The sequence below is a fragment of the Actinia tenebrosa genome, unplaced genomic scaffold, assembly GCF_029948245.1.
Source record: "Actinia tenebrosa isolate PJP-AT-01 unplaced genomic scaffold, QUT_ActTen_1.0 PGA_scaffold3__52_contigs__length_22856419, whole genome shotgun sequence".
NCBI classification, from domain to species: Eukaryota; Metazoa; Cnidaria; class Anthozoa; order Actiniaria; family Actiniidae; genus Actinia; species Actinia tenebrosa.
Genome location: NW_028292580.1, coordinates 2,351,072 through 2,378,327, shown reverse-complemented (window position 1 = coordinate 2,378,327; position 27,256 = coordinate 2,351,072). Strand labels below are relative to the sequence as shown.

At 36.1% G+C, this 27,256-nt stretch overlaps 2 protein-coding genes across 2 annotated transcripts; both read right to left on the bottom strand.

The window, feature by feature from the left end:
* Nucleotides 1-134: 134 nt before the first annotated feature.
* On the bottom strand, nucleotides 135-3,857 carry LOC148907702 (receptor-type tyrosine-protein phosphatase S-like; the record flags this gene model as incomplete). The annotated part of the gene is made up of 6 exons (XM_089035712.1): nucleotides 135-190; nucleotides 251-278; nucleotides 1,004-1,083; nucleotides 1,889-2,221; nucleotides 2,489-2,767; nucleotides 3,542-3,857. Coding segments are annotated over 6 exons (1,092 nt in total), but the record flags the coding sequence as incomplete, so codon positions are not given.
* Nucleotides 3,858-4,747: 890 nt separating this feature from the next.
* LOC148907701 (limbic system-associated membrane protein-like) lies at nucleotides 4,748-8,124 on the bottom strand. The gene is made up of 3 exons (XM_089035711.1): nucleotides 8,049-8,124; nucleotides 5,679-5,936; nucleotides 4,748-5,022 (listed from the first exon to the last, which is right to left on the bottom strand). Exons 1-3 carry the CDS (start codon nucleotides 8,122-8,124, stop codon nucleotides 4,748-4,750), a joined length of 609 nt encoding a protein of 202 aa, XP_088891837.1.
* Between the last annotated feature and the right edge of the window lie 19,132 nt (nucleotides 8,125-27,256).

Sequence of the window (27,256 nt, the reverse complement as noted above, 5' to 3'; positions counted from 1 at the left end):
TAGACGATACACTCCAAAAATTGTCTTCTATAAGTGCTTATGATAAGCATGCTATTGCTACGCACAACAGGTGGATATCAGTGTTGAGCCTATTGTTGTTCTCCTGCTATTACTTGGTATCAACAATTTAAAAATCAGCCTACAGAGCCATTTTGCTCAATCATACCAGGAAGTCTTCTCGGTACTTTTACTGGGTAAACAACATTGAATGAGTATTAAGTTTATGAATGTTCTCAGTGAGTCATCTTACCTATCGCTTCTTGTGCTCTTCGTTGAACCTGTGATTAAAAAAAACCCAGAAACAGTCAGGGTATTGCATAAGGAATGTTCTATTTGCACATCCACTGAATTTTCTTTTCTTTTCTTAGTTTGCTTCCCCAACAATTTTTACTTTGTTTAGCATTATAAGTTTGTGTTGTATGTGTGTTTTGATGTTGTTTTTTCGTTTAACTTATTTGTTTCGTATTGCTCACGGTTCTCTTCTAAAAACTCTTTTTTTTCTCTCCTTCTTCTTCTTCGATTAATTTTAACCTATTACATATTTGTTTTTTGATATTATCAAATCATTACAAGCATACTTTTCTAAATAAGCCGTATTATTAGCTTGGTTGTACAACACTGGCGGATCCAGGAATTTTAAAATCGGGGTTCCAAAATGGGTCCCAAAATGGCCGTCAGGTAGAAAAAAGCTGGTAAGATTGGCTTTACAAAGGGGTGCTCCGATTTCATTCTACTGAGAGTAAAGAAGATCATTCGCTTCACATGGCACCCACGGAATCACCCTAATGTTATATAAACGTCCAATTGTCAAGCCATATTAACATTGCAGGAAAGAATGCAGTGGTAGCGTTGTGGAGCGAAGCTTCATGGAAGACCCTGGTACGAAGAGTGGTGATCGTTAAATATGTTAAACATATATATACTTCAACAGCTTACCTCTACCAAGTAAGTTCTTCTTCCTCAGAATAATAATAATAATGACCACAGCTATTAAAAAAAATACTGCAGCACCAACAGCGCCAGCTATCACAACAGGACTGCCCTTGTTATCTCCATAACCTTTACGTTCATCTCTATTTGGACCTGATTGAAAAACATGAAGGATCCATTAAATAAATGTAAATCTACGCCAAGCTTGACTCACTAATTAAGCGCAAAGAATAGAATTTTCTTCCCTTTAATTTCGTTAGTATGTACGTTTCTTAGCTGAGAGGGTGAGAAACGCCCGCTCGAAACGCGAGATTAAACCTATAGCATCATAGCATCAAGCTTTAGTAAGGAAAAATGAACTAAGAGAAGGAATTCCCCCTATATAGCCTTGTAACCATTAGGTGCACAGTTTTTCCGTTATTTCGACTCTGCTCTGAATATGAATGTGCACGTCAAAAGCTTGCCAAATACGACAGGTAATTGAAGTAGTAATTTGTTCAACTTTCTGGAGTATTGTTACATTTATTTTCAAAAGCTTTCGACCTACATCGTCATTTTGAGAAAACGTTAGCAAACAGCGTAGAGCGCGCGTGTACTCTGCCCGTGCAGAAAATCTAACGATCAATTAAATGATATCATTGGATGATATTTTAAAAATAGATTCTAAAAATAGCATCAAAGTGTGCACATGATGGGGCACGGGAATTCCTTCTCTTAGCTCATATTCTCTTGGTTTTAGGGCTTAATTGGAGGTGTTTGTTTGTTTGTTGTTGCTGTTGTTTTCTTTCTTTCAGATATGTTGGGTTAATTCGTTCGTTTGTTGTTTTCTTTTTTTTTTTCCAGATATGCCAGAGCGTTTGCTCACTTTCCTTAGTCAATCAATCGGGTTAAGTTGTTGTACTAAGTCTAATTGCTTGTTATTTATGGTATGTCAAACGCCATGTTGACCTGTACTCACCAGGTTCTGTGGTAGGTGACGGAGTTGAAGGCATTGGTGAAATATACGCTTTTTTACCATTATCATCTCCTACTTCACTTTCTCCATACTCGTTCGTTGCCGTGACAATAAACCTGTACGTCTGACCAGGCTCCAGACCCTTCACGTGTATAACATACGTCAAGTTGGTCAAGTCACGGACGACATGTATGCTTGCCCAGCGTTTTTCTACACCTTGTTTCTGATAGATGGTATAATTTTTAAGTTCACCGCCATTATCGTCTGGTTTTGTCCATAATAAAGTTATTGTCGTTGTACTTTTGATAAGACGAAAACTGGGCAATGGTGATGGACCTAAATAATACACAAATAAAGTTTGTTTAAACATTTTTTTGTTGTTGTTTTGTTTGCATTTACTTCTTTTATATCTTTGTCTGTGCGATGTTTAGGTAGAATCGATTAATATTCAATTATCGTAAAATTAAATGTTCATTTTTTCTCATTCTTTCGTTTAAAGCCTATGAATAAGATAGTTACATACTGGTACATATGATAACGAGACGATGTGGTGACACAAGGAGCAAGAATATCAAATAAACTATATCAATAAAAGTTTCTTACCTCTTTTCTTTGTGGTAAAGATGAGGTTTGATGCATTTCCATAACCAACAGCATTCCTTGTGTAGACTCTGACTTCATACCTTGTATTCTTAGTCAGACCAGTCAACTCATGCTCGGTATTTGATGTGTTGTGTTCTTGTGGTGGGTTTGTGTTTATTTGTACTTTGTAATCAATAACAGGACTTCCACCATCATAACCAGGTTTGGCCCATCTTACAGTTACTGATGATGCTTGGATATCCTGGTCTAGTATCGTGACATTAGGGGCACCTGGGGGGACTGACGACAACAGGTTATCATAGTGATTGTAATATACCAACTATTAAAGAGCATTTTTATCGTTCTCTGATTGGGCAAGACTTGGCAACGGCTTTCAGCAGGCAACAATAACAACAACAACAACAACAACAAAGTGATTTTTTCAGAAAAGTAGGTTTTTCGAAATCAAATAATCAAAAACTTGGTACTTGGCATACAGCAAAACACTTATTGACTTGAACCAGTCAATAAGTGTTAAATAGCTTATTAGCATAATTTTAGACTTGAATACAGAGTTTATCCAGCTGTGATTGGTCGAGCGACTGGTGATTCTGAGACGATAATCATCGCTGGAATGGTGATTATGAGGTTTTCCAGAAGGTAAGTAATTTTAAAACGTCTTTTTATATCCTGAATTTTGACTTTTCTCTGATATTCAAGGCTTAAATTATACTAAGACAATCATCTCCCTCAGGCTCAGTGATTATGGTGAATATTTACCTCGCCGCTTGAAGACTCTCGTGTGGGTAAATATTCCACCAATAATCAACCTTTGTCGAATAATTGTTAATTTTAATAATGATGATGGAATAACATTAATTAATCACATAAGAAAAGAAAATATTTGGAATAATTCTACAAGTATTGATGAAACCTCTCTTCAACCACATTTGGAAGAGAGGTAGATGATTTTAGACGCATAAACTAGCTTTACGAAACCTGGGCTATTTTAGACACTCTAAAACTTATCTCAGCAAAATGTAAAATATTTTTTTTATAAATCATAGTACTTACACAACTGAGTCACATTGATAAGATGTTCAACACTTCCTGCGATGTTTGTTGCTTTACATTTATATGATCCATAGTCTGCACCATCTATCGTTGTTATCACCACTTGACTACCTTTAGCAATAGATGTGACACCAGTTGTTATTTCCTGACCACTGGGCTTGTACCACGTGATATCTGGTGTGGGTAATCCATCACTGACAATACACTTGAGAGTCACCTGTCTGCCATTCCAGGAAGTACTATTACTGCTAGACAGCTCTTTTGAAATTGTCGGCTTGTCTAAAAAAGAATCACAAAATGATAATAAATCAGCATATTAAAAGTGCAAAATTTATGGAATGCTGATTTTCAACCCCTGTTGTCTAACTTAGTAGGAGTAAGTTTTTATGTTGACTGTGTGAAATAAGCTTTCAAAAAAAAAAAAAATGCAAGATAAAGTCAAAAAGATATAACAAACATTATGAATTTGCAAAAATAGGAGTGTAAATTATAAAGGCAGTGATCAAAACTGGTGACCCTTAAAATAGTAAATAAGCACTAAACAAACAAAATTAGACCAAAATGTTAATATTTTATTCCATCATTAAAAAAAAAAGTTTGAGCATAATCAACATACACTTTCAATTTGACTTTTTTTGTGAAGGCGTACTGTACATCATCTACAATTACCATTAATTATTTAGGCCATCAAATTTGACACGGAACTCTTAAACATATATAATATTAGGGAAGTTAAAACATGACAGATAGGTTACTAAATTCCAAAAAGGCATGGAAAAACACAAAGCAAGTTTCCTACAGCTGTGCTCAACTACGTTATGTCCTCTAAAACCTCAACACAAGACAGCACAAAAGTAATACTTTACCCAAATCCACCCTATGCAAAAATGGCCACCAATTATACTTCCAGAATAAATAAAAAAGATAGACAAATGAACAATAAATATAACTATCAGAGAGAGCAAAGAAAGGTGTATTTTCAAAATTTTCTTTCTGATCAACAGAATTTGAATGAATTTATTTGGGGAAATACTGAGATTTGTATTTACTAGCCTTATGCTAGCATTTAAACGTTTTAAAAGAAAATCTTATAAATTCTCCATCTTTTTTTGATGTCATCCCATACTATAATTTGTATGCATTGCTCAAATAAAACATTAATTCAAAATAAAATCTGATAAAGTGGCAGCCACATTTGCATTAGGTCTATGTTATTAGCTTAAACTCATATTGCACTACAACGGATATATTTTTCTTGGCACTCCCTATTTGGTTACTAGCAGTGCACGTGTATGTCCCTGCACCAGATCTCTCAACTGACGTGATGTTATACTCATTTCCTCTAGTGACAGGAGGTGCATCTGGTGACTTGGTCCACGTGATGTTTGGTGATGGATAACCATCTGCTTTACATGTCAGATGAATAGGGTTTGTTTCATTGATAATCTGGTCTTTTGTCCAGTACACTATAGATGGTCGATCTAAGAAAGATAAAATGCAAATACTTTGTTTTAGCTTTATTGACACACTGTACATATTGATTTAATATATTATTATGAAAATATTTTAGTTGATATTGCCCTTCGTTTGAATAGGCTGTTTTTTAAAGAAGATTTTTTTTTTTAATTGCTCATTGGCAGTTGATTCTATTATTATAAGCTTTTTAAAATGTACTACTACCCACAATACCTACAATACTTATTACCTTAAATACACAGGTGATTATTGGAAATCTCGTGCGCCGATTGGTTGAGAAACTCACCTCCAGCGATAATCCAAAATGGCGGCCAACCGCTTTGTTGCTGTTACCGGGAAAAAAATGTGTCTTTTATCTTCTTCTTCTTCTTTTTTTTTTAAAGAATCACCTGTGTATTTATACTAAAACAATTGTTCACCTCAGGCTCAGTGAATATCGGGAATAATGACTTCAACTTGGTTTCGGTTATTATTTCCCGATATTCATTCCGCCTTCGGCTAATAATTGTTAATTAATAACCTTACCAAATAGGGCTGAATTTAGCTTTACATGTAGCTTACTTAACATAAAAAGTGTAGCCTAAGTACGCATAATGATAGTATAAACTTAACAAGTTATAAAATACGTAGGTCTAAATAATCATGATAGTAGAATACTCACATCTGACTGTTACGTAAACATATGCTTTAACCTGGTGTTGATCAGTTCCATAAAAATTATTTGCTGTACAAGTATAATTGTCAGTATCGTTTCTTGTTGCTCTAGGAATACTCAAACTACCACCATGTTGCAAAAAGCCTCCTTTCTTTGACCAAGTGATATTTGGCTTAGGACATCCAGATGCCAAGCAATGTAATTCTATCACGCCACCTTCATTAATAGTCTTATCACCACTATAATGTGTTATTTTTGGTGGATCTAAATGAAAGAAAACAGAAACCATAAATTCCATTGACTAATAGGCATAATAAATAATTATGTAACTATTAATAATGTACCGGTAGCATCATTACCTTAATGTGAAGTATGGTGGTCAAAATAATAACACAACAAAAAAATCCTTGAATTATGCCATCCTTTCTTCTTTCCTCAAAACTGATTTCTTCCTCCATTTACACAAATATAACTCATAGAAACAATGATTTTGCTTGAAAATGCCATTACCAAAATACATATATAAGCAAAGGCAAAGAAATAGAGTATGGAAGAAAGGAAGGATAAACAAAAAGAGGGAAGAAAGCAAAACAAAAACCAAAAAACAAAAACAAAAAACCAATACAACAGCAACAACAAATCCAACAACAAAAACAAAACAAAAATATATAAATGAAAGGAGGTATATGGTTTCTATGTGAGGATCAAACCTTCAGGAAACCAATGTTATGCAGGTACCCCAAAGATCTGTTTTCAGGGTTTGTGCCGAGGTACCCACTTTAAATTCAAGGACTATTCAAGGAGTATTCAAAGACCCAGTACAGTACTGAGTGTAAATTTCCCTAATATTAATTATTTAAGTCGACTAAGATCCAGTGTGAACCCTTTATTATGTTAAACACAGTTTTGGACCGTGCCAGTCTCTTTGCTTGGTCCATTGATGTTCCATGAGCAGCTGTCCAATCTTTAGCCACAGGTATCTGTAGTATTTCTTACTTGGCTTTTCAAACAGGACCTCCTGATAACAGTGCTGTCAGCTCTGCATACATTCATGTTTGATGACACATTCTATTGTTTCTTATATTTTTTAAGATATTGTTTTTTGGAGGTATAGGCATATTATTCATATAGTAGTTGAATCTTATCTGTTCCATCCGCATGGGTAACATAGCAAACATAATCAACCAACATAACAAGGAAATAATCAACAACCACTTGACCCCCCCTTCTGAACAGATGCAACTGCAGAAATACAGAACAAATGACCACTCGACAACTACTGCATTTCAACCAGCCCTATATACAAAGCATGCGTAATGACAGATAACAACAAAGTGAAAAACTAAACAACAACACACGCAACACAATTTATCATTAGGAACAGAACATACGCAAACAGCACTGAACTCTCAATATGCTACATCTGGAAACTAAAAGACGACAAGAGAAATTAGAAGATCAACTGGTCAATTATAGCCTCGGCAAGTCCATCGGAATTAATTTATAATGCCGCCACGAGAACAAGCACTACTTAATGAACACCTAAAGCAAATCCAGAGAGCCGCAATAGTTACATTTAACGATACAAAATTATACGAAATATATATATGGTTGCCTGTGTACTGTATATAGGTCACCAAAGTAAGTCACTTTCTTCATTAAAATCTGTCTGATGAATTAAGATTTGATCTTTTTGCGGATGACACTAATTTACTTTATGCAAATGAAAGATAGCATAAAATATTCAAAGAATGTAGAGGATCTCAGCGTGCCCCCCCCTGTTATTTACTATTTGTGGATGGTGTTAGATTGCAAATGTAACTTTTATGTAAAATGAAAAGAAAAAGAAAAGACAAAGAGAATTTTCAAAATGCAAACAAGTTGGTATGGATTCCAAAACCGTCAATACAATGCTAAAAATAATGGCCATTTCAAATAGCACTAAATTGTCCTTTTGGGCCAGTCTTGTTGACTGCATGGTGACATGTTTGGCCATTTGCAGCTGTTATTTTTCGCCCTTTATAATAAACGATTAAACATGCAGCCTCAATGATCTACAAGTCAATAGCCCATTAGGCAGAAATATGAATGGGCTTTTGACTCTGATGAGAGTGAGAGGTTTAAATATTTTAGTAGAGTTTTAGATTGACTTTTTTTCTCCCTACAAACAATAAAAGTGACCAAGTTTTCATCGTTTTCCACTACCTTACTTAACCTTTAACAAACCTTCTCACCAAAGACAAATGTTCTTTTGTTTTTCTACTACTTGGACTCTTTTTTGATTCTATTAAAGCTATTTAAAATAATTTTTAAATGGTCAACTGACGTTTTCGGTTGCCGTGAACTTAAGTCTAAAACTCTCTAGTAAAAACTTACCAGCCCCTAATATTTGAAATAAATGGATAAAAGAATTGGAATTAGGATTGAAATAGATAGCTACAGTAGTCACCATTGTTTCGGTGTTCAAAACTGGCGCTTTTTTTTTTTTTTGCTACCAGGGGTCGAATTAACTACAGCTGTAATAGACTGCTAGTATAGCTTAGCCAACCAGGGTGAAGGATTTGTGACGGAACATTATTATATTTAAACTAATTAGCATCTTATTTGTGTGACTGTGTATGTGTGTGGATTGGAAGGTGGAGAAAGGGTTTATAGTGAGCCATGATGCAAAGGAGGGTATTAATGTAATGTGACGTTAAATCTTGTTGGTACATTTTATAAAACCTGTTGGCATTAAAAATTTATATGATGGTAATGGTTAAAACCCTAACAACCTTGCTCACCTACCATTGGAGTTCCCAATAGCTTAGTGGTTAGATCCTCTGAATAGAACATGGAAGGTCGTGGGTTGAATTCCCCTGAGCTTTGAAGCTCAAAAAATTTTCTGAATTTTCATTCTCTTCAGTGAACACATTTTCTTCATACTTGCTATGGTTATTTGTGGTAAATGTATAGTCTGTTGCAGTACTTAACTTATAACCAATTTAGTGTTACCAACTACCTGGGTACACCCTACACCATATAGCTTATTGTTATTTGTTATAGGTTTTAGTTATTTGAGAGTACAATCCACTGACTAATCCTTTCATCATCCTTAAAACTATATAATCATATACTCACAGTTGACCGTCACCTTTGTCCTTTTAGTGGCTGCAGTCTCGTTTGGGTTGTTGTTGGCCCTACACTCATATACTCCAGCATGGTATCGTTTAATGTTATCTATCTGCAGTACAGCACTTCCTGATCCATGGCTCTTGGGATGAACACTATCATCTGATATATTCACCCACGTGATGGTTGGTGTTGGTGGACCAATAGCTGTACAGTTTATCTTTAAATCCTTTCCCTCGATAATCTGGTATGTGTTGTTTGGGTGACTTGGTAAGAATGTAGGACGCACTAAAATAATGTTTTAGGAGTAAGTTTATAAGTTATTTACTAAACTCAACTATTTCATTAAACGATCACAACTGTAAAGTTGACTAAAATCCCTAAAAGGAATTAACGAACAGAGTTGGGTTTGTGGTTGGTGCTGGGATGAAATAAAAGATAATAACAAAGAAAAAATAAAGAAAAAATATAGAAAATTAAGAGGCTTTAAGAAAAAGGAAACAAATAAAGAAAAAGAAAAAAGTGAGAAAAAGAAAAAAAAAGATAAAGATTAAAGAAAATGATTTTTAGTATAAATAATCAAGAAAGTCCAATGAAATAAAATATATCCCTGTTTTTGAGTAAAATAATAATCAGAAACAAAGGTGTCATTACAGCCATTCTTGGAATGACGTTTATCTGACCTTTCACTCATAAAATATTGCTAATTGTTTTTGACTACATGTATACGGCCTCGTTAATTCGACACGAAAGCCTCGAAACAAGTTATTGTTTATTGCACGCATAAGGGGTCCGAATACGCAAAGTAAAAGAGTTTTTTCGGAAGAGGAAAAACTCTGGAGGTGTGAAAAAGAAAGGCAAAGGCGGAGGAATGTCACCAAAGAAAAGCGACAAGCAGAGAGAGAGAGAGAGAGAAAATGCAAATCCAGTCTGGACTTCGATTATGAACAAGGAGAACATGATCGTGAAAGAAAAAGGAAAATGAGGCAAAAAATATGAGGCGAGCTGGAACTTTGGAGAAACAGTTTTGATACATTAATAATCACTCACCGAAATATTTACATTTCGTGTCATATACACTTAAACAATGTCAAGGTGATGAACTTTTTCAGTTGCATTAATACTGATGATCATAATTCGATAATTCCAGTACATCTCGGCATGCCAATAATAATTACAACAAAGTTGGACACATGGAAAAGGGTTCTTAAAGCTCCATTTAGTCTCCCCCACAGCCGCTTTCATAGAGTCATTTAACGGTATTTGGTGTGTCACGGAGGGGAAAATGAGAGATTTTCATTTCTTGTATCTCTGGAACAATAGTATTTCTTACTATAGTATCTTTATCATATCACAGATACCTACTAGTACTACAGCTACATTAAGAGTAGACAAATATTAAAACTTTTATATATTTTCAAAGCAAAAAATGTGAAGTGTTACGGAAGGGAACAGAAAAAACGCCATTTTTGAATTTCATTTTTAGATTGAAAACTCTCTGAAGTTGTTAAAACCCATTAAATTGATAACCAATACAAAAGGAATGCTAAGATGTAAGAAGGCTAAAATAAACATGACAAAGGAAAAAATATATATACATGCATAATTATATATATATATACATGCATAATTATATATATATATATATACATGCATAATTATATATATATATACAGGCATAATTATATATATATATATATACATGCATAATTATATATATATACATGCATAATTATATATATATACATGCATAATTATATATATATATAATTTTATATATATATATATTTATATATATATATATACACACATGCATAATTATATATATATATATATATACATGCATAATTATATATATACATGCATAATTATATATATATATATATACATGCATAATTATATATATATATATAACAAAGCATGCAATGTGGTCTATACTGATGAAACAGTGCTTGATGCGTAGGGATGCAGAGCAATATATATATAGTAAAGATTGGATTAAAGACGAGACATGTTCACTATAACTCCACAAAAACACAAAAGAAAAGAAGCTACGAGCTGAATGACCGACGCCGATGTCTTGGAGTTATGAATAAGAAAACTTTTGCCCTGTTCTTTTAGAATAAGATGACGTTCTGAAGCAAATAATTAATGTTCTGAGGCAAATCAAGAGTATTATGAATGCACATTCTTAATTTTTCGGCAAGTAGATCTAAGTAAATATAAAAAATCTTTATATCGTTACATGGAATTCAAAAGGCAATCAGATTTTTGCAGAACATCAATAGCTGTTATATTGAAACTTCAAATTTAAGATGTTATTCTATCAGTCATCTACCACAGAGATTCCATGAGATAACTACCCATGAGCACGACTGGTCACTTACTACACTACGCTACGCTTCCCCATCTTGCATGGCTGGTTAACCATAGCGGACTGAATCTGTTCCAGTCTTGACCATCCGCTCATCCACGACCAAGATTTAAGGATTTATGCAACCTATGTGTCTACAAGAACATTTTTACGAGGCTTTGCATGGCAAAGCTAGTTGGCAAAAGTTGGAAATCTTCATTTTCATGATGGCCTCGCACTCGGCGCTGCTTGAGGACCTTGAGAATGCCATTGGTACAAACTCTGGAAGCGACCCCATGCCAGTGTCGGGGAAAACACTGGAGGATATTTCTATGGAGAATACCTCTAATGCTTCAAGGGGGGCGAGAAAGGAGCCTCATCAAACAGCTCGAAGGACAAGAAGCCCTCAAAATTGATCACAGTCATCGATAATGAATTGACCACGAGGTTTAAAGGATTTGACGAGCTCAACCACAAAATTGATCAACTAACGAATGTTGTCCATGGTTTTGCCTCAGTTATAGAGGAACTGAAAAAGGCATACGATTCTGCTTTGAGAGAGGACTCTGAGGAGAGCAAAATTGAGGATGAAAATGACGCCGAAGGGGAGCCCCCGCGGCAAAAACGAGAAAGCCTGACTCTACATCTAAGTCCATTGATGGCTTGGTAGATGTCCTAGTACAAGAAGTCACTGAGGACGAACGAACTGACAAGCCACTCTGCAAAAACTACAAGAGTCCTTGATAAAAGGATTAATACCCATAGCTTATCTCACAGGAGCAATTGTGGAGACAGTGGAAAAGAAATCCACCATGCCAACTCCAGAAGAGCTTTGGGAGAGTCTGTCAAACTCTGCCCTTTTGATTGCTTCAGCTAATCATGATCTGAACTTGTGTCGTCGTGATATGTTGAAAGCTGACTTGGATAACAAGTATAAAACCATCTGTGGTAGTAAAGAACCAGTTGGTTCAGAGCTGTTTGAAGATGACTTAACTGCATGAAAAGCTGAAATCAGTCACAGAAAGCAAAAAGGCTGCTCAACAGCTTACAAACCCAAAACAGAGGGATGAAGAATCTTCCACCAGAGAATCAAATAGCTCTAGGGGAAATTTTTTATTCCGTCGCAGGGGGCGTTCCTATCAAGGCCGCTCCCAATCCAGAGGAAACTACCACTACAACTGTAGGGAAAGCAGAGGCTATAAGTCGGGACAGACCAAAAGAACAGCAAAACAACACTAACAGATTCACTTAATGTGAGTAATGAGGAAATGTTTTTGCCCCATTCCTCTGAGATGAGAATAGCAGGTAGAATACAACGTTTTATTACGAAATGGAGGGAGCTTACACAAGACTCCTTCATTCTATCTGCTGTCACACTGTCACAGGATACAAAATAGATTTTTAAGTCCAACCTGTGCAGTTTGTAAGAACTGGGCCAATCAGAATTTCAGATGAGGCAAAATGAATACTTCCTTACAAATTCCAAAGTTCTTGATAAAGGGATTATCGAAGAAAGCATCCAGGAGGATGGAGAGCTTATCTCAAATACCTCAAAGAAAGATGGATCTTACCCAATGATCCTAAACCTTAAAATGCTGAACAATTTTGTTGTCTTCCATCATTTTAAAATGGATTCAATCCATACCTGTGGAACTTTTTTTAATTGTCTGAAAAAAGACACCCTTTTTATCAGCTTTTGAATCGTATATGGAAAGTTAAAAAAGCCATCCCTTTTAATAGTTTTTGACTTTTTATATTGTGGGTTTAAAAAACAGTTGTACCTTTTTACTTGATTTCCTACATTTGTGGAAATGCTTAAAAAAGGTACCTTTTTTGGCTTTAAACTTTTGTGGCTGAAGACAGAAAACGAAAATAAATAGGGGAAAATTTTAAAAAGTATTAACCAAATACATAAAGCGAATTCCTGTGAATTTTTCAGTAATAAAAGTGAAAAAATAAAAATAAAGTGACCTCTTTTCCTGGGCTCCATTGATATACAACGGCGTACGAAAAAGTATGGAGTTTTTAAATTTTAGATGCTATTTTAGCGTATTTTAAAAATTCCGAAAACAAGCTAATTTAGTGAAATTCTTTGATCTGGATGTTGAAAATTTTGCGAAAGTAGACTTGCCACCATCTGTCACTGATGTTCCCTCCCTTCCTGGGGTAATGATTATGGGGAACTCTACTTTCGCCAACTATAAATCAAGGAAGCAATAGCAGTACCAAGCTATGAAAGAATGGAACAATCTGAGCATGACACACTTAAACAGTGTTCTAAGATTAGCCAATGTTTTAAATCGCATTTCTTTTATACTTGTAAACCTAAATAATTTGAACTTTTCATCTTTTACATTTTTACATCATAGTGATTTGACTTTTCAGTTACGAGCCATTTTCGATATTCAACCTCCAAATTCTCTTTTTACGTATCATTGCCAAAATATCTTATTTATCAGGGCCTTCTTGAAAATCACATTTATAGGTGAAGAAGCTCCCTGTTAAAATATGAATGTAAATAAATAAAGGCCAATTATTATAGCGCCTTTGTCCTCGTAAGTCTAACTGGGTCCCTCCCGAGGGACAATTTTCTTCTCTTGATCCTTTTGTCAATAAGTGTCGCCGTGATGTTTCTAATCTCAATCTTAACCGTAAACTCAGTTACTCTAATCTTTCTAAGGACGAGTGGTTGGCTTTACGTCAATTACGCAATCGTTCTGACATTGTTATTAAGCCCGCTGACAAAGGCGGTGCAGTTGTTGTCTGGCGTTCTGACCTGTATAAACAGGAAGCTTTACGTCAACTCTCTGATACTAATTTTTATTGTGAAGTGGATAAGGATCTTACCCCTGACAATCAAAAATTAGTTAAAGACACTGTTAACTCTTTCATTTCTGATGGCTCTTTACCTTCCACTGCTAAAAACCTCTTTGTTATTACTCCTCGTACTTCTCACGTCTATTTTCTTCCTAAGATTCACAAAGCTAACAACCCTGGTCCTCCTATTGTTTCTGCTTGTAGTTGTCCTACCGAACTCATCTCTAGCTATCTAGATTCTCTCATGTTGCCTATTGTTCAGTCTTTACCTACTTATATTAAGGATACTAATCACGCTCTTAGTATTTTTAATGATTTTCGCTTTCCTGATAACTCTTCTAAGCTTTTGTTTACTATGGATGTCAAATCTTTGTATACTGTTATTCCTAATGATGAGGGCCTTCGTGCTCTTCAGCATTTTTTTGATCTTCGTCCTGTCCTCGAGCCCAGCACTCCCACTTTGTTACGCTTAGCTGAACTTGTTCTTACTCTTAATTGTTTTTCTTTCGGTGATCGGTATTATCGGCAGGTAAACGGTGTTGCTATGGGTACTAAGATGGGCCCTAGTTATGCCAACTTGTTTGTTGGTTATATCGAAAACCTTGTTTTTCAGCAATATACTGGACCTAAACCTGAGTTTTTTGGACGGTATATTGATGATTGTATTGGTGCTACTTCTTGTTCGCGTAATGAGTTAGATTCTTTCATCTCTTTTGTTAACTCTTTTCACCCTGCCTTAGACTTTACGTGGGAGGTTAGTGAAACATCAGTCACTTTCCTTGACATCTTGCTTAGTGTTAATGACGACCGTCTTAGCACTAGTGTCCATTACAAACCTACTGACTCTCATTCTTATTTACTCTACTCGTCTTCTCATCCTAAGCACACTCTTAACGCTATTCCGTTCTCGCAATTTCTTCGTCTTCGTCGTTTGTGTAGTGATGATCTTGATTTTTCTGTTAAATGTTCTGAGATGCGTTCCTTCTTCCTTAAGCGTAATTATCCTGCTCATGTTATTGATCACGCTATTCGTAAAGTTTCTACTATTGATCGTACCACCGCTCTCACTCCTCACACTCGTCCCTCTAATGACCGCATTCCTTTCACTCTTACGTATCATCCTATTAACATTTCCATTAAGCCCATTGATAACCGCAACTTTTCTCTGCTTGACTCTGATACCCGCACTTCTGCTATTTTCAACAACCGCCCTCTCTTTTCCTATAAACGTGATCGTAATCTCCGTTCTTTCTTGGTCAAGGGAGTTCTTCCCTCTAACAAAGAACCTGGTACTTTTCGCTGTTCTCGTAAACGTTGTTATACTTGTCCTCACATAGCCTCTCACACTTCTGTTGTCGGCCCTAAATCTACTGTTAAAATCACTGACCATTTTGTTTGTACCACTTCTAATGTTGTATATTGTATTAAATGTACCCGCTGTAATCTTTTGTATGTGGGTGAGACTGGCCGCCGTCTTGGTGATCGCATTTGCAATCATCTTTATGATATTCGCAATAACGATCCCACCAAACCAGTTTCCCGCCATTTTAATCTAGCTAACCATTCCCTTTCTGACTTCATTGTTTTCGGTCTTTCTTTGCTTAACGGCAACAATGATTGTCGCAAGACCAAAGAAATGCGGCTTATTCACCTATTGGGCACTCTTAGTCCCAACGGGATTAATGAACGCTTTATTTTCAACTAACCTTTCCTTTTGTCTTTTGATTGTTTGTTTTTGTTTCCTTGCCTACCTTGCTCTCATTGGTTTCTTTTGTCTTATTCTATCATATATACACTCCTTTCTACCACTTCTTTCTCTTTTACTCCGACGAAGGACTAGCGTCCGAAACGTCAGTAAGTTTTTTCATCTTTTCACGGTGTATAATTTACCTTTTCATCATTACTGTTTCATTAGAAACACCGACGCAGCTCACACTAGTTTTTAGCTAGTTATATCTAATTATTATAACTGATGACTCTACCGAATGGAAATTAGATTAATATGTTTGCTTCCCAACGGAATTTTTAAGTTTCTCCCTATGTCTCATGGTTCTCAGACCCACATGCATCTGCAGTGGATGCATTCACTATGGACTGGAGTAACTATTTTATATATGCTTTCCCTCCATTCAGTCACTTACCACAAGTACTTCAGAAAATTGAGAGGCACTCCTCATTAGCCATTCTTATTGCTCCAAACTGGAAGACACAACCCTGGTACCCCAAGCTCACCAGACTTTTAATAAGAAGACCAATTCAACTACCCAAACAGACATCCAATGTATACCTTCCCTTCAACAAAGACCTACTTCATCCTCTGGGGAACAAACTCGGACTTATGGCTTTTCTATTGTCAGGAGATCCTTTGAAGGTAAAGGCATTTCGCCAGAGGCTCAGGACACAATCTGCAAGTCGTGGCAATCCAGCACACGAAAGCAAAACCACATATACCTGGAAAAATGGGAGTCATTTACAAATCAACGATCTGTGGATCCCCTTTGTCCACCTATAGGTAAAGTCTTAAACTTTTTACAAGAGCTTTATGATAATGGACTTGGATATACACCTGTAGTTGCCTTAATACATCAAGAAGTGCATTATCTACACTAACCTTATAGTTTTAGACAACAATGTAATATTATTGGGATACACCCTTAATCCAATGTTTTATACAAGGGGGTTTTCAATCTTGACCAGCATTGCCTAGGTACATATTTAACTGGGACACTACAGTGGTACTTCAATAACTCAAGTAAATTATTCTGCTAAGGAGCTTAGCCTACAAGAGCTTATATATAAATTGTTTATGCTGTGCGCATTAGTAACAGGACAAAGGTGCCAGACAATTCACTTAATGAACCTTAAGAATATGCACAAAGACAGTGCTAACTCCTCTTTGTTCTATATTGACCCACTCGTGAAACAATCTGCTCCAAATAGAGAGCAGCCACTACTCCTCACCCCAAGATTCCCTCTAGATGAGAGAATATGTGTAGCTTCAACCCTTTAGGAGTATCTGGCGCACAGCGCACCTTTAAAAGAGGGGGTAGATCAAGTTTTCCTTAGCTTTATACGTCCACACAAGAGTGTCAAAAGACACAATATCCCGGTGGATAAAACATATTATGATTCTATCTTGCGTTGACACGAAATTGTTCAAATCACACAGCACACAAGCTGCTTCGACAAGCAAAGTGTTCAACAAGATTCCCCTACAGTCAATCATGAAATCAGCCAGTTGGAAAAATTACAGTGTTTTCCATACATTTTATAACAAACCTGTTCATGTCAGCCCAATGAATCTGAGAGCTTTGGGTATGCCATTTTATCTATTTCAACATAAACAGGACCAATGAGAATTGTTCAGTAGAATAAATGAGGGTTATCTGCAAGATTTGTTATGTTGTTGTACCAATAACTTAGTTCCAGCTGTTGTTATAGGGCTTTTTTCCCTTAATGTCTATGGCCTAAAACTTGTTGATTAAATTGTTGTGTTTATTACACTGTAGCTAGTCTTTTGGGTCAAGGCATAGAGTGCCCACATGACTTTAAAATCTCGTGGAATCTCTGTCTCACATGACTGATAGAATCATAAAATGAAACAAGACTTACCTGTAAGTTGAAGTTTGATTGAGATTCTATCAGACATCGGTTTATCAACTCTTCCTCCCTGCAGTTGGGATTGCACTCCATGGGGGAAACTGGTTTGGGCCTCATGTGGCTAATCTGTCTTTAAAAAATGAATAGTCGTGTGCATGCGTAGTTATCTCATGCTATCTCTGCTCGATCTGTAGATGACTGATAGAATCTCAATCAAACTTCAACTTACAAGTAAGTCTCGTTTAATTTTATAATTATCATGGACTGCATGTGGCAAATACAAATCATGGAATGAACTAGTATGTAATTCTTGTAATAATCTCTTTGCAATCATTCCTTCGTGTCCAAGTTCGGCTTCAACTTTTCTTTGATAGGTGATATCTTCTTCGTTGGTAGCAACTGGTTCTAACTCTTCAGGATAAACCAAGTGAACATCAAAAGGACTTTCAATCAATTGAGAAGGTATCAAAATTGAAAAAGAAACTATACTGTTTAGATTGATTTTTTTCAAGATATTGCGTTTAAAACATCAAATAAACTTCAGGTAATTTAACAAGAAATGTAGACAAAAGGACACTAACATGAATGGGTTGAATGTATGATGTCACAGCATAAAACAACTGTAACCACTCTTTAGCCGTTCATGCATGAGTCAACAAATTAATGGCAGACAAAAGTATATCATAAACTTTTGGCACTTTTCTTTCGAATATCCAAAAGATATTTCAGTGAGTGGTCATTGATGTATCCAATATTATTTCAGCAAAGTTCCATCTCAAATGAAAGAGTTTTATTTTTGGAGCGAATTCGTATCCAAGTGCCACTTAAATAACTCATGAGGACAAAACAAATAAAAACATTAGCACAAAGGATGTTTGAAAATGTGTTCTTGGTTGATCTGGGATTTGGGCAACTTATGCTTACAAACGAGTTTGATAAGCCATATCAAACATTTGAAGTGTTTCAAATAACATAGTGTTTCATTCTCTACCCAAACACCTTGACGTTGGTTCAAATTCCTCAGCTTTGCCTCATATTTTCAACTCACTCAGTGTTTGGAAATCAGATCAAACACTCTTTTACATGTTTGATAAACTTGCAGATCATGTTTTATGAGGTCTAAAACCAAACAGCTATGCCTCATGCTTTTAAACCTGATAAAACACTCCAGCTTGTTTATCAAACAGTACTTCATATTAATCAAGAGAGGAGTTTGGGCTGCCTGTGCCTAGACTCATTCCTTGATTCAATTGTGAATAGGAAGTTCTGCAATAATTATTTACCTGTTACTATCAGCTGTGTTGTGCTCTTTATTTGAACCTGACCTCCAGTTAAAATCAGTGAGCAATTATAGTTCCCATTATCGAGCGTGCTCACATTTGAGATGACCAGAGTAGCAACAGATTCCTTGCTGAGTCGATGTCTCAGTCTTGCTGGACATGATGGCGTTACTGTCCATATCTATTCCATTTTCCCAGTTGCATGTACATAAGTCCAGGCTTCAGCAGCAATACGAGTCTGGTTAATGCTATTAGTGTAAAGCCATTCTGGTGACGTTGTAAAAAACTCACTGTCTCGGTCATTGACATGATAATTCCAGACAAATTTTGCATTTTCTCCATTATGAACAAACAAGATAGGTGGTGGAACTTGAGTAAATCTTACAGCTCCTACGTACAAACAAAAAGGAAAGTCCAGGTGAGCTAGAACGAAATGCAGTGTCTTTTCGTACAGTTACCGTACAAATACATTACAAACACAGGCAGGGCGGTAGCCAAGAAGATATTACAACCAAGGCGAAAGACCCCCGAGGGGTAGCACAAGCGCCGAAGGCAGGAGAACGAACGGCAAATGTTGGAGTTTCTTGGGAGGTTGGGGGGCATGCGCCCCCCCCACCACCCCAAAGAAAATTTGAAATTGAGACTCTCGGAAATGCGATTTCCAGCGTTTTGAGGGCATTTTGGTAACCTTTCATAAACAGTTTTAAGCGGAACTTAGTATGCAATCTTTTATTCTGAAACATTGTGATTGAATTTATATTTTAGAACACACGGTCCGTTGTACGAAATCAGCCGTATGAAACCTTCAAATATTATCAGTCTGATGAAGGAAAAAAGACAACATTTGGTAAAATTTTCCGATATCAGTTCATACTGATTAATCAGAAAATGTGAAGAATTCGATTCCTTTTGAGGAAATGAGCGGGTGGCATATTGGTAACCTTCTACCCCGAGTCGGCCATATTTCGAGCGCCCTGTCGTCGTATTCTGTACCCATCTAAATTTACGATGTGGAATCAAACTCTTTGAAGCTTTTTGAAATTAGTATGTACTTCTAAGCAAAGAAAAAGTAATCTTAAATCCATAACTTTATTGATTTCTTCAAAATATGAAGATATTAGAATGTCAGTACGGATAGACATAAAAAATAAGTTACCAAATAGCCACTGCGATAAACGAAAACCGGTGCAGACTTTTCATTTCTAAATTACCTTAATTTTTTGGAAAACCAAGGAAAATTATACCAAGAAAGACAAAAGAAACAACACAACTGTCTATGGCCATCTTGCGAGGATAAATTAATTTAGATGTTCAGAAATACGGGAACGAGGCCGCGCTATTTAGGCACATTATATGCATGGGCAGAAATGCCTGGATACTATTTCATTGATGTTCTGGGGCATTGGCTTAAAACGTCCCTATGTTCTACATACTGCAAGGGAAGAAGAAAAGATGGCAGCATTCGCTATATTAATTTATATACTTCTTGCCAGCTGGAAAGGTGGGCTTGGAAAATGTCTTACTTGATACCGAATGCTTTATTTATTTTAAACAATCTTTACATTATGTTCAGTCGACAGTGCCATCGATAATATAGAAGCTATGACAAGGGAGGTTGGAGAATCTGTGGATTTTCTATGGAATGCCTCTTTAACTCCAATCATTAGTTCGCAATGGGGACTTCCAGATCCATCTGGGGGTGATCCTCCCAAACCTTTGTTTATTAGCGCAGTATTTACAAAAAATGTATCATCCACTAATGACCCAGAGTACAAGGACAGAGTCGATTTCATCGGTGATCTATTGGCTGGGCGTGCATGGTTTAGGCTCACCAACTTGAAACCCAGTGATACAAACCAGTACAGAGCAACTATCCAGGAAAATGGCGAAGTTAGTTTGCCCTTCACAGTGTCCCTAACAGTTGTTGGAGGTAATTTAAAAAGTGTTATTCTTAGTTCTTGTATTTATTCTTGGACCTACATCTGTGGCATCGCACTATTTTGTGTGTGTTTGTGTTTATTTAAGGGCCTCACTGAAAATCACTTTTGGCTTCTTTTTTGTTTTATTTGTATATGACAACGCTCTCGTAATTAGTTATACATACAGCAATTTTCAAGAATATAACTGAGTTAACGTTTAAAGTTAACTTTTAAAAAGTGTTTTCTAAAAGTATAAGCATTTTCTAGAAAAGGTTTATCTATATTCATGTTTCAAATGTATTGGTTGGGTTTCCTGTGGTTACAATATTAAAATTTCAAGTACTATAGTCTCGTAGAAAGGGCATGTGTTAAAACGTGGGAAACAGGAATAAAACGAACAGAACCGTTACGTCGGAACCACCGGAACAACCAGAACGGCCGAAAACAGCCAGAACTGCCGGAATCATCCAAATGAGTACCAAAGCCAGAAATAAGTAAATAAATAAAAATCCGAAAAAGTATAAAATTATGCAGCATGTTATATCCCAAGAGAAGCCGAATGATATTTCTACTAATTTTATAGTACCTATAAATGTGAGTAAATTTAGGCGCCTAACAGAGAATTTTGCCAATGTTCTAAATTTACTCTTTCTGTAATAAATACATGTAAAGTGCATTGTATATCTTTAAAATGGTCCAATAGGTTTATTGTGCCTCGACAAGACAAAAACAAAAACAAAAAAACAATATTATTAATACGGTTCTCAGTTGAGTGAGAAACGAAAAAGTTTTGAGACTTATGTTTTATCATGAAAACTACAATATCCTTAGAGGCAACCATAGTTAACCTAAATATTTCTTTTTGACATGATTACCTTGTTCATTACAAGTGTACCCGAATGGTTGTCTCTGATTGGTTGAGTGGAAATTTCTTTTAATTTGACTCATGCTAATTGTATGGAGATTGTGTCACTCATGCTAGTTATAGGCTGTGAATTTCTGTCATTTTATCAAATACATAGTACAAAGAAATTAAAAAGAAATTGGTATGGGAATACTTAGTTTTTCAGAACCAATCACAAAAAAAATCAACATTGCCATGTGCTTTGCGTCTCTTTTAATTTTCCTGGTTATGTATTGTGAACGACCTGTGTGCAAGTTATATCCCTTAAGAGTTAAGGCTTGTATAAAATAATGTATGCATCACAGCTTTTGCGATTATAATTAGTAAAATTAAAGTTGTTTCCAGTGTTTCTACAGTGAAATACAGACTTTTAAGGTGGCTCCATATATTTCCGGACTTTATAGTAATTTTTTAGAAAATTTTTTATAGCAGATACAGATCTATGTCGTGATATGTGATATGCATACCATATTAAAGACTATAAATTTAGGATTCATTTTTCGTAAAAATGATCAAGTGAATAGTCACCATAGCAGCGACATGTCCACCACTAAACGGGCCATTTTTGCCATTAAAAAATTAAAATCTCGAGTTTCCTGTGGTCAATCTTTTTTTAGATTTTGTAATATGAAAGTCTGTTTCGTTAGCTATTATATGAAAGCGTTTTATTGAAATTGTGACTACAGAAAGCAATATATTTAAAAAAATTGATTTTTCAAGCTACAAAGTTTTCTGTAGTGTCCAACTTTTTTTTTCAGTCGCCTTATGATTCTATGAAGAAAAAGCTGTAGAAATTTAAAGATATTTGACCACAAAGTTTTCGAGTTTTAATTTTTTTAAATAATGTATGCCGGCGATTTTCCATGACGTCATCAAAATAAAAATTCTTCAAGTTCTGGTACTGCGCATGCTCATGCATAACCTGGTAAGCAAATGTACTAAAACTATATGGAGCCACCTTAAGAGTAGGTCTCTGTAAGACTCAAGCAAAGTGGGAAATGAAATTTTTTGAACACCCTTGAAATTTGTGTGCGAGTAGGCCTTTATATGGGATTCACAAAAACAACAACAATTTGGTCACCAAATGTATTGTTGCCATGGAAATGGCAAGTGTTATATAAGACCCTAATTTCCAATTTTTGGAATAAATTCAACCCACTCAAAGGTAAAATTCAATGCTATGTTTCTCATGCATGTTTAGCTTAATTTCCTTAAAACTTTTGTCAATAATTATAAAGTATCTTTTCTAGTTTAGGAAAATACCAATTATTGTAAGTTTGTTATTTTGTACATAAAATATTCGTGCCTTCAAGTAACTGATGTATCAACTGTTTTAGCAACAAGATAAAATGGTCAAAATGTTTTTTGGTCGTTCTCCAAAAGTATTGCATTTCTAATATAGAGGCTTGGTGGGAAGTTTTCTGAGACATTGAGGTTACCAAATCGTGCCAAATCTCTGTGGGTACAATCATCTTTTAGTCCTTGGATAGTCAAATTATAGGGCCTAAAATTCAAAAGGTCCTAAATTCAACCATGTCTAAGGTTCGAAAATTAGCACATTGGTTTTGTTTTTGTCTTGTTTTGTTTGTTTGCTGACAGTTTTGGGTGTTTTTTTCCAGTCTTTTGATAGATGATATACCCTGTAATATAATATTAATTCCTGCTTTCTTGTGTTATGTGGGAACTACGACCACATCATCACCAACTAGTGTCTCCACTGGAGAAATCCCAAGTAGGTAACACCTTTTTTTTGTAATTGGCATTTGTAGTTAATGCTTGTATACACAGCTGCATGTACGTATATTTTTATACATACAGTATACATTATTTATACATATGGCAATTTGCAAACATTTTGACCCTTTCATACATATACATGTATACAAGTATATCAAAAGCATATCAGAAATTTTGGGATATCATCCCTGATATTTTATTGCAGTTTTCTACCACTAGGGCTTTCTGAAAAAAAATATCAGGGATGACATCCATATTTTTTGATATACTCTTAATATACTTGTATATGTTTACAAAAGGGTCAAAGTTATTTGTGTCCAGTGCAGTTGCCTTTGAGTTCAGTTGCCTGGACTCAAGTCACCCAGAATCATGGTTCAGTTGCCCATAATGCATAGTTCATTACTTAAGGATATTGTCAAACTAGTAACACAAATACAACTTATTTAGCAGTAGTAAAGCTTTATTATAATTATAAAACATTTGTAAAGCATCTTAGATTACAGTAGTTTTGGGCAATCATTACAAGGTATACAACCACAATCCAGTCAGTCAGCAGACAGCTTTCTGATTGGTTTAGAGCGTTGTAAACAAGAGGACATCTGAACAAATTGCATCGACAAATTAAGAATTGCTTGAGTACGGAGCCAACCTGCAAAACAAATTTCCGATAGTTTTGAGTGCTATGTCCTCTCATTTACCAAGATATGACTTGAAATTTGTTACATTTTTATCATCTCTATGTTCTAGGTACTCTAACTCCTACTTCAAAATCTTCTGTATCGCATGCTACCAGTACCGAGGGTCCTTCTCGACCTCCCAAATCTGACGGTTTAAGTGTAGGGGCGATAGTTGGTATCGTAATTGGTTCTGTTATTGGAGTTGGGTGTATCATCATCATCATTGTGGTCATTGTCAAAAAGGTACAGTGTCATTCCAACTCTAAGTCAAGCGCCTCTTATACTCAATGTAAGAAATAGTTTGGGGGAAAAATGTTTACTCGCAACTAGCTCTCAGCACCAGCAGGCACTTATTCATTTTATTCACGGTGGTCACACTAGTATGCATGTATGAGAAATCTTTGATTAGCATAAGCAATGTAAATTCAGGTGATTAAAAAGTGCGAAAACAAAGGAATTATACAGGAAAAAATAACGGGATTCAAAAATTCTCGATAACATTCTGTTACTTAAAATCAGATAAATAAAATAAAACGTATTTTAGTCTAATAATATGAAATACGTTTCCAAGTTTGAATATTATTTACAAAATAGTATAAAACAATTTATTTGTATATTAAGCCAAGCAGACCTTAGACCTTTTTACTCTTCCGTCCCATGAACAAATGCTTAGTTTTATATTAGAACGTCTCGCTTTTTATACTATTCATTCTCTTGAATTTACATTGCTCGGAGGTCAGAAATTTTAAATTTTTCGGAATTTAATTCCAAGTGCTTTTGCCCGGAATAACCTCGTTCACAAGCACTTTAACTTATCTATATTCGCATCGAATTCGCAAGGAATCGAACCCACGACCTTCAGATTGTACTACCGATGCTCTATCAGCTGAGCTAGAGGTCAGACTGAGAGCAGGCCGGGATGAAATAGATGTTATGTTCTGGTAATTATAATGCAAAGATGAGAATATGTAGGCTGCATAGCAGTTATGAAATACATGAAGATATAGAAATGTATGTAAATGACTTGAAAGATAATCTCGAATGCTCAGCCAAATTATTTGCTGAAGACTGCCTTTTATATATTCCTATATCAACTACAGACGACATGAATAAATTGCAGTCAGATCTGTGCAAACTTGAGCAATGGCAGAACACCTGGCAGATGGAATTTAATCCAACTTAATGCTTTATCATGTGCATATACCTGAAAAAAGATCCACCTCGCAGAACATATATGTTCTGTAACACTGCCCTTGCCTATGTTGACACGCACTCATATTTGGGTGTAACTCTAGATAAGAAGTTGAGATGGAATAGCCACATCCATGAAATATCCTCTAAGCCAACTAAAACCTTAAATTTAATCAAACATAATTTCTGGTTCTGCGAAAAGAGGACCAAGGACACATTATACAAGTCTCTTGTCAGACCGAAACTTGAATATGCATCAGAGGTCTGGGATCCACATTTCCAATGTGATGTCAAGAAATTAGAAAGTGTACAGAGAGCTGCAGCACGTTTCTGTAAAAGGGACTATAGCTACAAATCCAGTGTAACTACTATGTTGGAAGATCTGGAATGGGAACCCCTTGTTCTTCGCCATAAACAAGCCCGGTTAGCGACAATGTACAAGATTACCAATGACATTATTCATATAGATAAACCTAGTAGTATAGGGAATGGGGGTTCCAGCGCAATCTCAACACGGGGTAAGACCCGCGTCAAAAATCCACCTACGGACAATCCCCACTCCAAGTGTGGTTGGGGGCAACAGCGCAAATATGTTAGTCTATATATGGAGTGCGAAGAATGTAAGAGAACTTTTAAGAAAGAAGCGGATTTGAAAAAGCATTTGAAAATGAAGACGAAGTGTATGAGCAGTTATGATTGTGGATGTGGTAAGAAGTTTGAGACTAAGGTTAAATTGTTTTGGCATTGTCAGGACTGTGAGTACGACTACGACGACCTAAAAAGTGCTTGGTATTAGGTATAAAATATTTCCTATTATATAGATGGAATCCCAAAGCAACTTCAGCACGGTGTCAATACCCGGTAACGGTGAGATTGACGTTAGACAGTTTTGGCGTCAGTCAGAAAGGAAGGTTAAAAGGACTCTCCGAAAAGGTATAGAAGAATTAGGAGCCCTGAAAGCGAGCATAATGGTAGAAGTAAGTTTGTCAAAAGACGAGGTAATGACGACAGCAATGTTGCGATCAAAGTCGTTAGTGATATTAGAATCCACGAATCTGGATAGGTCACTCAGTGAAGCCTTAGAAGCAATAATGGAGTCGCTGTCTAACTACACGAAAGAAGGATCGGGTTGGACAGTAGAGGAGGTTGAAGGAATAGAGATAAGTATAGCCAGGTACGTACCCATACGAGGGGGGAGTTATGTACCGCTACCAACGTGGGTAGAAAGGAAGAAGGCTATTGTAAACGTGAAGAATGAAGACAATCGATGCTTTATGTGGGCAATCAGGTCTGCACTGTATCCAGCAGAGAAGGATCCCTGTAGGACAAGTAAGTATCCCACAGATGATTTAGAGTGGGATGGTGTGGAATTTGCCATGCAGTTGATAGACATCCCCATATTTGAGGAAATAAACGATCTAGCAATTAACGTTTACGGAGTCAGAGAGCAGACGATAGTACCGTTAGTTCTGTCAAAAAGTAAAGGAGAGCGCGTACATTTATTCTACCACGGCGGACACTACTCATGGGTTAAACACATTAGCAGACTATTCTACAGACATACTAAGCACAAAGGCAAAAAGTACTTCTGCGACTGCTGCTTGCTGTCATTTACATCCTTAAATACCCTAAAGAAACACAATGAGATCTGCCGCGGAGTCGAAGAAGTGGCGCAACGGATCCAGATGCCCACCAACAAAGAGCTTTCATACGCAGACCATCAAAAGCAGATGCAAGTGCCTTACGTGATATATGCAGACTTCGAAGCGTTGATAACTAAGGAAGAGCAGAAACGTGGCGCCACGAATAAGGTAGGATTACACGAGATCTGCTCCTTTGGTTACATAGTAGTCAGATCAGACGGTAAAGCAAACCCTCCTGTGATTTACCGAGGTAAGAACGCAGCTAATGAGTTTCTAGAAGCATTGCGAGAAGAGGAGGGGGAGATTAGAGAACAATTAAGACGTCCAAAGAAGATGGAATTTACCAAAGAGA